Source organism: Prunus mume, linkage group LG1 (genome assembly GCF_029339155.1).
Source record: "Prunus mume cultivar Tortuosa linkage group LG1, ASM2933915v1, whole genome shotgun sequence".
In the NCBI taxonomy this organism is placed as follows: Eukaryota; Viridiplantae; Streptophyta; class Magnoliopsida; order Rosales; family Rosaceae; genus Prunus; species Prunus mume.
Genome location: NC_142698.1, coordinates 17196661 through 17209003, shown reverse-complemented (window position 1 = coordinate 17209003; position 12343 = coordinate 17196661). Strand labels below are relative to the sequence as shown.

The 12343-nt window shown below is 36.2% G+C and overlaps 1 protein-coding gene across 1 annotated transcript; it reads right to left on the bottom strand.

The window, feature by feature from the left end:
* Positions 1-10850: 10850 nt before the first annotated feature.
* On the bottom strand, positions 10851-12333 carry LOC103344215 (uncharacterized). Its single transcript, XM_089044250.1, has 4 exons — positions 12000-12333; positions 11547-11609; positions 11164-11307; positions 10851-10917 (listed from the first exon to the last, which is right to left on the bottom strand). The coding sequence occupies exons 1-4, from the start codon at positions 12103-12105 to the stop codon at positions 10862-10864; spliced, it is 369 nt and encodes a 122-aa protein (XP_088900376.1). The 5' UTR covers positions 12106-12333; the 3' UTR covers positions 10851-10861.
* Between the last annotated feature and the right edge of the window lie 10 nt (positions 12334-12343).

Sequence of the window (12343 nt, the reverse complement as noted above, 5' to 3'; positions counted from 1 at the left end):
ATATTATTTTAAGTATTTATTTAATACCAACTATTTTTTATTGTTGCTTTTGTGTTTCCACTTTTTTCCAAAAAATGAATTAAAAATATTAAAAATATTTATGACTCTTTAAATTAGGGAGTATGGTTGGAGTTTAATTTTATAGAGAGCTCATTGTTGAGGCCCAAAAAATCCATGGCTTGACCCAAATGAATTCTCGGCCCAGCGCAATATCTTATTGAGAAAAAACCTAACTTGGAGCACACAAAAGTCCGCCATGCACGAGTCACACTCCACGCGCCATGCCAAATAAATAATCCGTCATGCTAGGAATCGAGATTAAGATTATAAAATGCATTATCTTTGCAAATCCATTCTAATTATCTTGTCAAGCATAATAATTAAAAGCATGCCAAGCGATATGCCATGCCAAGCAACATGTCATGCCAAGCAGGAAATCATTATTACATACTCAACCACGTTATAAGCCTAAATGGGCCCAAGCCACTCGAATGCCTGGGCTTGCTTGAGTGGGTTATGGTATGGATGGTAATAAATTGTCATGAAGCCCATTGATGGACCGAGAAGTGGAGGTTCCGGGTTGCTTGGGAGCCTCGGAACCCAAGCCCATTTCTTAGGCCCAAACATATGGGTGAGCACAAAATAGGAAAATAGTCCAACCAAAATAGCCCAACCAAAAAGCCCAACCAAAATGATCCACTAAAATTAACCCATATAGCCCAATGTTAGATGAAGATAGCCCATTTGTTTGGAAGGTTGATTTGTTACTTTAAAGGCCCACACAATTGGAGGTAAGAAGCAGCAAAAGCATAAGCCCTTTTGCTAAAAGAAACATAAACCACGTAGGGAGCAAAGTGTCCACCTATGCAGAGCTACTGGAAGGCTCCAGCACATGAGAATGAACAATTTCCAAGCACAAAACACCCGAAAAACTAAAATATATTAACGTGCAAGCTGCCAAGAAGAGAAGCACTCTTCAAATCAGCATACATACCCTAATTCCTTCCCCCATCAGACCTTGGCCATAGAAAAGATGAGGAAAGAAAGGAAGAAGATGGCTGGGAATGGAAATCCCCCACTGAAACAGACGCTGGAAAGGATCCTTGAGCTCCAAAATATCTATGATTTTGTGCAAATAGGCAAAGGAAATGTTACCAAGATAAGGAAAGTCAAGGAAGGAGATGAGAAAGTAAGGGAAAAGCTTGAACAAAATGGGTAGAAGCCATTAGGGTTTCTTGGGAAGTGATGGTTTCCAGCGCCTATAAAATGAGGCATCTTCTACCCAACAAAAACAACCCACACCTGGAGAGCAAGCTTCCTCTCTTACCTACAAAAGCCCAGCAACATTGTGCACTATTCACCCTCTTTCCCCATTTTCTTCTTTTGGCAAGCTGCCGGAAGAACATAGTTCTTTCTTTTCCTCTTCTTAGCCACATTTGCTTGCAAACCTCTTCTTCCTTACCTTAAACACTCCTCTTTCTCCCTAGGAAGCCATGTTTCCTTTTTGGTGCTCAACTCATGCTAATTTTGCTTCCATGCCACTTACCTCTCATGCCAAGCTCAAAAGTTTATCTATAAGCATGCATAAATTACCTGTAAGTTGCTATCGTTTTGGCTGGTGAAGGTAATCAAAATACTTCCTAAAGCTCTGCTACCATTTCGAAGCATTTTTTAGGCTTAATTTTCGAATTGACAAATGGAACAATTTCATCAGTCTGCTCTTTACAATTGCCTAACCTATTTACAGCTGCCGGAAGAAAAAGTCCCCTACACTCATAAAATAGTTTTCTAGTATTTTTAGCTAAATTTTAACTTAAAAATAAAGATCAAGATTGTGAATGCTCTTAACCACCTATAAATTCTTTACAATTATTGAACTATTAATTCTGATTAATTAACTAGAAAATGGATATAATTAGAAAAACTTAATTTCTTACTCAATTAGGGGAAAAAAATTACTGAAAATGGAGTGCAAGTTGAAAAATTAACTATAAAGAAAAAGAACTAATATAAAAGCGAAGTAAAAAGAAATTAATGTAGGGTATGGGTAGAATAGGAAAGAGAATGAACAAAATTGATTAAAAAGTATTAAAAAGCAAAAGGGAGTGGGGAAATCATATCCGTATTGTAAAGTATAAAGAGAAATAACATGCAACTATGGATATGTACTTGTAAATAAGCAAGGGCGGAACTATAAATTTTTCAACGGGTGGACTAGCTAAAGTTATTAGCTTAAAATTTAATGATGATTTTTTTTGGTACTTACAATTTCTATAGTCCTTTTAGAAATAAAAGTAAATTAAATCATATAAACCAAGCTAGTTCATAGCTCCATAGACTAATTTTCAATAAATTTTAACATAAACCAAATAGGGTTTAACACCATAGTGGATTGAACATCTAAGGCTTTTTATCTAGATTGACCTTAGGTTCCTTCATGCATTCATATTATACATGAAAAGTTGTTTTATGTAAAAATATTGACTAAGTATGAAAAATGGGTTTTCGGAATAATCATTTTCTCTAGATAATTTTTAGCGGCTTTTATTCCTCACACATCGAATAAGAAAACTTGATTTTATGGGATTTTAGTATGAAGTATATATTAACTTAATGAGCCATCATTTTTAGCCTAAATCGTATTTTGCACTAAAACTGATTTTTCGTATTTTGATTTGATGGGAATTTGATTTTCTAGTATTTTTATTTGAATCCAAATGGGAGGTACTATAAAAATGGAGTAATATAAAAATAAATAAAAGTACAATGACAAAGACATTTAATATTGAAAATAAGTCAAATATATAGGGTCTATATTTTTTTTCTTAAGAAACCACACTGCTATAGCCCACTGTTTTATTGTGGTTCCCCTTGTAAATAAGTTGTAAGAGAACTTCTAGCAGGTCAATTTTGTCAAGGCAAAAGGGAGCTCAGGTTGGGTTTAAGCTCCTCATAAATGAAAGGCAGCCCACAAAAATAGGCCCCATTTACTCAGGCAAGCCCAAATGCAAGAATTGCCTAAGCTGCTCCCTGGGTTTACTGATCTCATACTGACATTAGTGTGACATCAGCAACCAATTTAAATACAATATATAGACACACACACACACACACACACACACACACACACACACACACACACACACAGCTTCTATTGAGGAATCCCTCAAATTAGCTTATTTGAGGGACACCATTGTAGGGCCCACTCCGTATTGTATTTAACTAATCTAAACCTCTATTTTGTAGATACTCATTCAATCATCTATACAAAAAAATCACTTGAATCCGATATCATTTTACCAGTCAATTGAATTGAAATTTTAGTACTTTCTTGAAGCACCATGTTCATTGATTTTGTAGGACACAATTGGATATCGAAACGGTTTCCGATTTGTCTAATTTTTTGCAAGGATGATCTATGAATATAGACTTAAAAAATAGATGGTTTGGATCGTTGAAAAAAAAATCGTAGGGGACTCTAAGGGGTGCCCCTCAAATAAAATTATTTGAGAGATCACTCAATAGAATTGGACTATATAATACCAAAAAGTTTAGACTTTTTTTTCAATAATACATAGCCAAGTTATTCACTTCCCACACCGAAACTCCATACAAATTTCTCTCATCAAATCTCATGTGAATAATGGTTGCCTTTACTTGCCATGACAATGGATGGAAAAGCAAAATAAAAAAAGGTAGGGCAGACACTATGGGTGGAAGCAGTAACAAATCCAACTATTGGGCTGTATGGGCTATAGCCCATGCCTTTTTTTTAGTTGTCAATACCCATGTAGTCTCTCTCTCTAGCCCATGCCCTTCCCCTTGTTTTTTTTCTCATCGTTTCTCCATCTTTTTTTATGGTTTGGATCTACTACGAATTGAGCTTTGGTTTTTTTTTTTTCCTTTTTTTTTGGGAAAAAATTGTAGCAATGGTCCCTGGACTAAGACCAAACTTTACTTTTCGTCCCTCATATTGTTAAATTGTTACGGTGGTGTTTCAATTAGGTCTCATGTTGCATCATTGGTTTTTCCGTCAACTTAGTTAAATTTTCTGTCAAATTAAGGGCAAATTGGGAAATTCATAAAAATCTATCTACCTATCTATCTATCCATCTCTCTCTCTCTCTCTCTCAACAATGGCCACTTGCCGCCTTAGCCTTCGATAAGAAAACAGCACCACCAAGAGAAAGGGCAGATCTACTCAACTTCCTCCCAACATACAACTTGAAACTTTTCTTAAACTTTTGCATTCTACCTTCGTTATTTAAACTTTTGCACATAACAATGGTCATTCATGCCCAGTTGTTTAGCTAAGTCTTTAAATTAAAATTCAGTATGTTAACCCCATAAGAGAAGAACAAAATGTTGAGATAAAAACCACCTTTCACTTTAGACATTTTATAAATAGATGGATTCTCACATCTTCAAGCATAACAATATAATAGACCATGTGCTGAAAATTGCAATTCATTTGTGATAAAAACAATACACGATGTAGACATCAAAATGATAAGATGCATATCATTTATGGAAAATAGCACTCCTTGCTCTTTTGCTTTAACTCTAGAGTACAATTAACTCTTCATTCTCTCCTATTTCAAAGGGCAAATCTCGACAGAAAAAGAACCAGTATGAGGGTCGTAAGTAAAGCCAGAATTCTTACATTTCTCCTCGCGTTCCGGGCACTCAAAATTTGAGTGTTCTTCTTTCTTCCCACAGATTGTACAATCCTTGAGAAGTGCATGTCCTATGCTCACGCCACAATCAACACAACATGAGTCTCTTGTAACACCCCGACTCTATTTAATTTCCAATGCAAATGGTAAAACTTAATTAAATGTGAAATTACGAAACTACCCTTGAGGTAGGGTATTTCGGTCATTTTCTTGTCCGGAAGGATTTTGGGACCACAAGTGGTTTGGTTGCGTAGGCGGTTCTGAGATGAATTCGTGGACAGGCGATAGGCTTGAATCGGAGTTATAACGAGGTTTTGGCGATGAAATTTCTGTCGGTGGCAAAATTGTAAATAATTCAAAAAGGGTATTTTTTTTTTTAAAAACAAAAATCAGATTTTCATTTCATTTCTCTCTCTCTCTCTCTCTCTCTCTCTCTCTCTCTCTCTCGTGCGGTTTCTCTCTCTCGAACCTCTCCCGATCAAGGTGCAACCACCGATTCCGCCACCACAGACCATGACACGTACCAAACTGACCGGCAGCCCCACCGTCAAACCCGACAAGTTTCCGCCGTCTTCAGCCCAGCCGGAATTTTGCAGAAAACAAGCCGGTTTTCACAGATTTTTCAACCGCTCGTTCTCCCTAATTTCTTCTCCAAATTTGACGAGTAAGGTATGCTTTTCTACCTATTTTCCATGCTCTAGCTGATGGTTGGGTAGGATTGCATCAATTTTGAGTGTGGGCAGCTTGATTTTCGAATTAGGATTCGGCCGGTTTTGCGATCGCGATTCCGGCCACCTCCGGTCAATTTTTGGGGTATGCCCAAGAACAAAAGTGGCTCCAAATAGGGTGTTACATCTAGGATAGGAGTCTTGAGCCGAGATTTTGAGATTTTCTGGCCAAGCTTAATCGCTTTGGACACCCGCTTCTTTGCCAGTGCATGTGGCGGCGCGTGAGAAAATGTGGTGGAGCTGTAAATCATTCCAGTGTGATCCTTAGGTTGTCACGAGCGCGTAGGATTTCGCGGATCTCGATTCCGAGGTCGTTTAACAATCGAATGAATTATCGCATATTGTGCGTTATTCGGGTTCGATATGTTCCGACCGTTGGATCGTTTTCAAACTGAAGTATGTTCCTTTGGATACCCTTAGGATCGTATAGGATTCGACGGATCGTAAAACGGAGTCCCGGATACTCCGAAAATGCCAACCCTAGGGTGAGGGTTTCAGTAATGGTCCAATTGTGCGATCGTGAGCGATCTAACCGTCCGTTTCGGACTAAACGTACAGGACGTGTATCCTAGACCTCGTAAAACCTATAGGAACTCCCAGGAAGCTAGGGTTTTATTTTAAAGTTATGTTTTGAAGCGATTGACGTTCATCGTATTTCGTATTCCAATCAACGCCGACCCAAAGATACTGCAGTGGACCCTCTAAGGGTCAAGGTGTGGGACTACTTGTGAGTGGACTTTTCTTTTGAAACTCAGTATGATTTCATTCATGGAAATATGGCATATAGTTTTATTATGTTTATCAAGAATTTATATATGCTCGAATGAAAGTTCGAGGTTTTTATAAAACTTATTATGATATTTGACTTTTGAGAAACTATATTTGCATGCGTCTATGCATGGGGTACGTGATGATTGATATGAGCTATGGAAAGGTAATATTTGATTTGCTAGTTGGAGTGCGTTAAGCACTAATTCATGTACCTCCCCTGATCTGATTTTGATTATGGATATTGAGTACTTTTGAAATTATGAGAACTCAGAACATCCTTGAGGGATGTTGCTGTGGACCCTGGATTTGGGGTAGTCTGCGCGCATAGGACTGGTTTTTCAGCGCAAGCTTTGACTGTATCGTATGCGTCTGACTGAGAGTTAGTATGTATTATTCACGGATTACGGATTTGAGATCCGGTATAAATGTGTTAGTATGTATGCATATACTATTTATGTTGTTTTGTTATGCTTATGGTTTCCTTGCGTGTTTTAAAAAAGTGGGGTTATACTATTTTGTTTTCACTTGAACTGAACTTGATTTTTGTCCACTCACAACTTTCTTTTTGCGCCCCGAAGCTTTGCGGTTGAGCGGACGGGTGCATCTTGGAATTCAGTCTTAGTAGAGACTCTTGGTACCTTTTCCTTTCAGTTAAACGATACTTCTCGGTTGTATTTTGAATTCAGTAGATATGCTCTGTATCACCCATGAGGTTTAAATTTTGTGAGGCACAGAGGCCTTGTTTGTAAATTATTTTACTGCTTGTAAAGCATGCTTGATTAGTTGTATTTAATCAAATTTTGAACAGGTTGAAATTGGGAAATGTTCAATTTACTGAGGGAGACACCAAATTTTTGGTAGAAAGTCTCATCGTTAGTAAGTGGGCCCGCACCGGATGATGTCGTAATTAGGCGGGTCCGTCCCAGATTCCAAGGAATTTCAGGGCGGGTCCTGTCATCTCTAAAGAGGCAGCCACATACAAGACATGCAACCACACAACTCTCGCCAACAATTGCGTTCTTTGGGACTCGATAACTATAAGAGCATAGTTGTGTAGGGTGCTTATCCACCTTCAAACAATACTTACATTCCCCTGTGTGCAATTTGTAGATCCATTGTTAAATACAATGGAAGCAATAAAAATAACATTTTTTTAAAGACAATGAATGAATGAAGATCATAAAACCAAAAATCAGTAGTGTGAACACATTATATTGAATAACAACAAATACATAGATATTATGTCATACGATAAAAAAAATGAATATACATGTAAAAAGAGAAGCTGCAAGGTACATTGTTTTTTCCTTTTTTTATTGTCCCTAATATCAATTGCTTACCATAACTTTTTCCATCCTTAGATTTTTCAACCTCTAGTTCTTCAACCCTTGATTTCCAATCCTCTGATTCTTCATCCTCTGATTTCCAATCCATTGATTCTTCATCCTCTGATTCTTCAGTCTTGCTCCCTGTTTCCATGCAATTACATTGTTAAATACAAAAGGAAAAAAAGAACAAAAAAAGGGTGATAATGTCAAAGAAGTTAGAAGGAACGACATCTATGATCTCATCATCAAATAATATATATCGAATTATTATATAGTGGCCGAACTTTATGATCATTCATATGCTTGGTAGTAAGGTAAGTTAGCCTAAGGAAAAGGAAGAAATCGATTCATACCCACTCTTGCAGGGGTTTTTTTAAAAATTTCTGTAACAAATAGGATAGCCGAACGGCTATACGATTGAATATAATATATTTCAAGAGTGTAGCCGGCCGGCTATACTGTATTTTTTGACCTCTTTTTTTTCGAAACAGTACCCTTCCTAAATTTCTTTTATTAAATAGTATAGCCGCCCTGCTATACTATTGAATATTATATATTTCAAGCGTATAGCCGGCCGGCTATACTGTATTTTTTGTCCTTCCGAAACAGTACGCTTGCTAAGTTTCTTTTAATAAATAGTATAGCCGCACGGCTATACTGGGTTTTTGAAAATTTCTTTGAAGAATAGTATAGCCGTTCCTATTAAAATACATGGGGCGTCTATACTATTAAGACACTTGGGCATTTAAGATTTAAATTTATTATCTAGTTTCGAATTAATAAATTTTTTTCTTTTTTTAATTAATTCAGATTAGTTTAATTAATTTCACCGGGGGGCCTATTTTGTTTTCATTTTTATTTTGAATAATAAATAGTATAACATATTGCCGTTTAATAATTGTGTTATACACGTACATACGTATTTTTCAACAATACTTCCATTTTCCGTACACAAGAAAAACGTACAATACACGTACGTGCGGATTTTGTGTGTGTTTAATACACGTGTTTTTACAAAATTGTGAACAATACACACAAAATTCACGTATTATACACACAATTTTACATATTACTGAATAAAAATAATATATATCAAATTATTATATAGTGGCCGAACTTTATGATCTTTCATATGCTTGGTAGTAAGGTAAGTTAGCCTAAGGAAAAATAAGAAATCGATTCATACCCACTCTTGCAGCCGTTTTTTTAAAATTTTCTTTAACAAATAGTATAGCCGCACGGCTATACTATTGAATATAATATATTTCAAGAGTATATATTTTTTTTGACCTTTTTGTTTTTCCGAAACAGTACCCCCGCTAATTTTCTTTTAATAAATAGTATAGCCACGCGGCTATACTGGGTTTTTTGAAAATATCTTTGAAGAATAGTTTAGCCGCAATATATTTCAAGCTTATAGCCGGCCGGCTATACTGTATTTTTTGTCCTTTTGTTTTTCTGAAACAGTACTCTTGCTAAGTTTCTTTTAATAAATAGTATAGCCGCCCGGCGATACTGGGTTTTTGAAAATTTCTCTGAAGAATAGTATAGCCGCACGGCTATGCTATTAAAATACATGGGGCGTCTATACTATTAAAATACATGGGGTACTTGAAAGTTTGGCCGGACCGGAAAGGCTATAATGAGGGCTTAAAGTGAGGAGGTTATTTGAGGAGATCAAATCTCACCATCAACAAATGTAAAGAAATCATGGGACTTAAATATTTTAAATGTTTTGACGATCGGATCGGTCTCCTCACTTTAACTCCTCATTGTAGAAGCTCCCTTGGCCAGACAAGGCAATTGGAAGTTGGGCCAAGTGGAAGCCAATTGGGCTTCAAATTCAACTTGGGCATTGAATATATAATATTTAACTATCAAAAAGATGGCCTTGGGCCATGGGGCACTTGGGCATTGAAGATTTAATTTAATTATCTAGTTTCGAATTAATAAATTTTTTTTCCTTTTTTTAATTAATTCAGATTAGTTTAATTAATTTCACTGGGGGCCCTATTTTGCTTTCATTTTTATTTTTAATAATAAATAGTATAACATATTGCCGTTTAATAATCGTGTTATACACATACATACGTATTTTTGAACAATACTTCCATTTTCCGTACACAAGGAAAACGTACGTACGTGCGGATTTTGTGTGTGTTTAATACACGTGTTTTTACAAAATTGTAAACAATACACACAAAATTCACGTATTATACACACAATTTTACATATTACCGAATAAAAATAATATATATCGAATTATTATATAGTGGCCGAACTTTATGATCATTCATATGCTTGTGCCCTCTTCCAGTTGCCTTTCTGTTACTCGTGGATTGACAGATATGGTATTCAAGGCAAAAGTAGAATTGGGTCATTTATGATACTGAAGAAACCAAGTCTCTAAAACAAACAACTCTATGACTTGGCAGGAGAAACTGGTATTGATCTTAAGCCACTGAGAGGGGCTTCTCCTAAATCGGATGCCGAAATTTTTTGTGCCCAATTTCTTCTCTGTGTATACACATCAATAAGCACATGGCCAGGACAAACTTAACTATAAATCCAGCTCTCTACAAGGCAACACCAAACATAAAACATAACATACAAGCTCAGTGCCAAAACTCGAACCCAGCAATGGCCACTTGCCTTAGCCTTCGATAAGAAAACAGCACCACCAAGAGAAAGGGCAGATCCACTCAACTTCCTCCCAACATACAACTTGAAACTTTTCTTAAACTTTTGCATTCTACCTTCGTTATTTAAACTTTTGCACATAACAATGGTCATTCATGCCCAGTTGTTTAGCTAAGTTTTTAAATTAAAATTCAGTATGTTAACCCCATAAGAGAAGAACAAAATGTTGAGATAAAAACCACCTTTTACTTTAGACATTTTATAAATAGATGGATTCTCACATCTTCAAGCATAACAATATAATAGACCAGGTGCTGCAAATTGCAATTCATTTGTGATAAAAACAATACACGATGTAGACATCAAAATGATAGGATGCATAGCATTTATGGAAAATAGCACTCCTTGCTCTTTTGCTTTAACTCTAGAGTACAATTAACTCTTCATTCTCTCCTATTTCAAAGGGCGAATCTCGACAGAAAAAGAACCAGTATAAGGGTCGTAAGTAAAGCCAGAATTCTTACGTTTCTCCTCGCGTTCCGGGCACTCAAAATTTGAGTGTTCTTCTTCCTTCCCACAGATTGTACATTCCTTAAGAAGTGCACGTCCTACGCTCAGACCACAATCAGCACAACATGAGTCTCTAAAGAAGCAGCCACATACACGACATGCAACCACACAACTCTCGCCAACAATTGCGTTCTTTGGGACTCGATACCTAAGAGCATAGTTGTGTAGGGTGCTTATCCACCTTCAAACAATACTTACATTCCCCTGTGTGCAATTTGTAGATCCATTGTTAAATACAATGGAAGCAATAAAAATAATCATTATTTTAAAGACAATGAATGAATGAAGATCATAAAACCAAAAATCAGTAGTGTGAACACATTATATTGAATAACAACAAATACATAGATATTATGTCATACGAAAAAAAAAAATGAATATACATGTAAAAAGAGAAGCTGCAAGGCACAATTTTTTCCTTTTTTTTTGTCCCTAAAATCAATTGCTTACCATAACTTTTTCCATCCTTAGATTTTTCATCATCTGATTCTTCAACCTCTGATTTCCAATCATCTGATTCGTCATCCTCTGGTTCTTTATCCTTTGATTTCCCATCCATTGATTCTTCATCCTCCGATTCTTCAGTCTTGCTCCCTGTTTCCATGCAATTACATTGTTAAATACAAAAGGAAAAAAAGAACAAAAATAGAGTCATAATGTCAAAGAAGTTAGAAGGAACGACATCTATGATCTCATCATCAAATAACTATATTATTAAATATCAATTCTACATCATGCAAATACCAAAATAACTTGGCTTGAGAAATCATCTTTTAACATACGAGCTGTTTTCAACATGACACGAAATAACAACGAATGCATAGAGAGCTTACAAAAATGAGCAATACGTTCTTCTTCCGTTGGTTCTGTAGTCTCTGGTTCTTCAGTCATAGTCTCTGTTTGCAAGCAGGGAGAAGGAAGGGTGATGATGTTAAAAAATTTGTAGGAATTTGCATCTATGATACCATCAACAAATAACTATATTATTACATATCGGCTATCCATCATGCAACTGGCAGAATCATCTTTAAAAACTGAACCGAAATTTTGGCAAAAAAAAAAAACCCCTCTAATTACAACAACAAAAATAATATAAAAACAACAAATTTCTTTTTTCCAAAGAATAAAGCCCAAGAAAATTTCATATAATCTTCATCACAAACCCTAAAAACAAAAATCAACAGCATACAGGAGCACTAAAAAGATAATTTTTGAGCCCTAAGTAATTAAATTGAAGATAGTCTTGGTCACCCTTGAATTAAAAGAAAAAGGAAAAGCATACATACCGATTATTGGTGTATCACAGTTGAGGGGGACCATAGCTGCGTCCTTATCGAGCACCTCCGACTGCGAATCCAATTTCAGGCAGTCCAGAGATGAGACGTTGTCCATGGCCGTGAGAGAAAAACGACGGGCGATTTGGGTTTGGGTCCGAGTTTAGGGTGAATTGTGTGTGTGTGTGCGAGAGAGAGAGAGAGAGAGAAGGCGTTTCTTGCTGGTTTGTTATATAGGCGGAGAGAGAGTAGGCGTTTCTTGCTTGTTTGTTAGATTTATTTATTTTTCTAGTTTGGTAAAGAAAACTATCCAACAGGAAAAAAGAAAATTTGAACCGCCTATTTTTCTTATTTTA

Excerpts from the sequence above, each read along its gene's own strand:
- LOC103344215 (XM_089044250.1), bottom strand. The coding sequence starts at position 12,105 with ATGGACAACGTCTCATCTCTGGACTGCCTGAAATTGGATTCGCAGTCG. Across the intron at positions 11,308-11,546 it reads AGAACGTATTGCTCATTTTT|GGAGCAAGACTGAAGAATCG; the intron begins GTAAGCTCTCTA and ends GCATGGAAACAG. Across the intron at positions 10,918-11,163 it reads TAAGGATGGAAAAAGTTATG|GGGAATGTAAGTATTGTTTG; the intron begins GTAAGCAATTGA and ends AATTGCACACAG.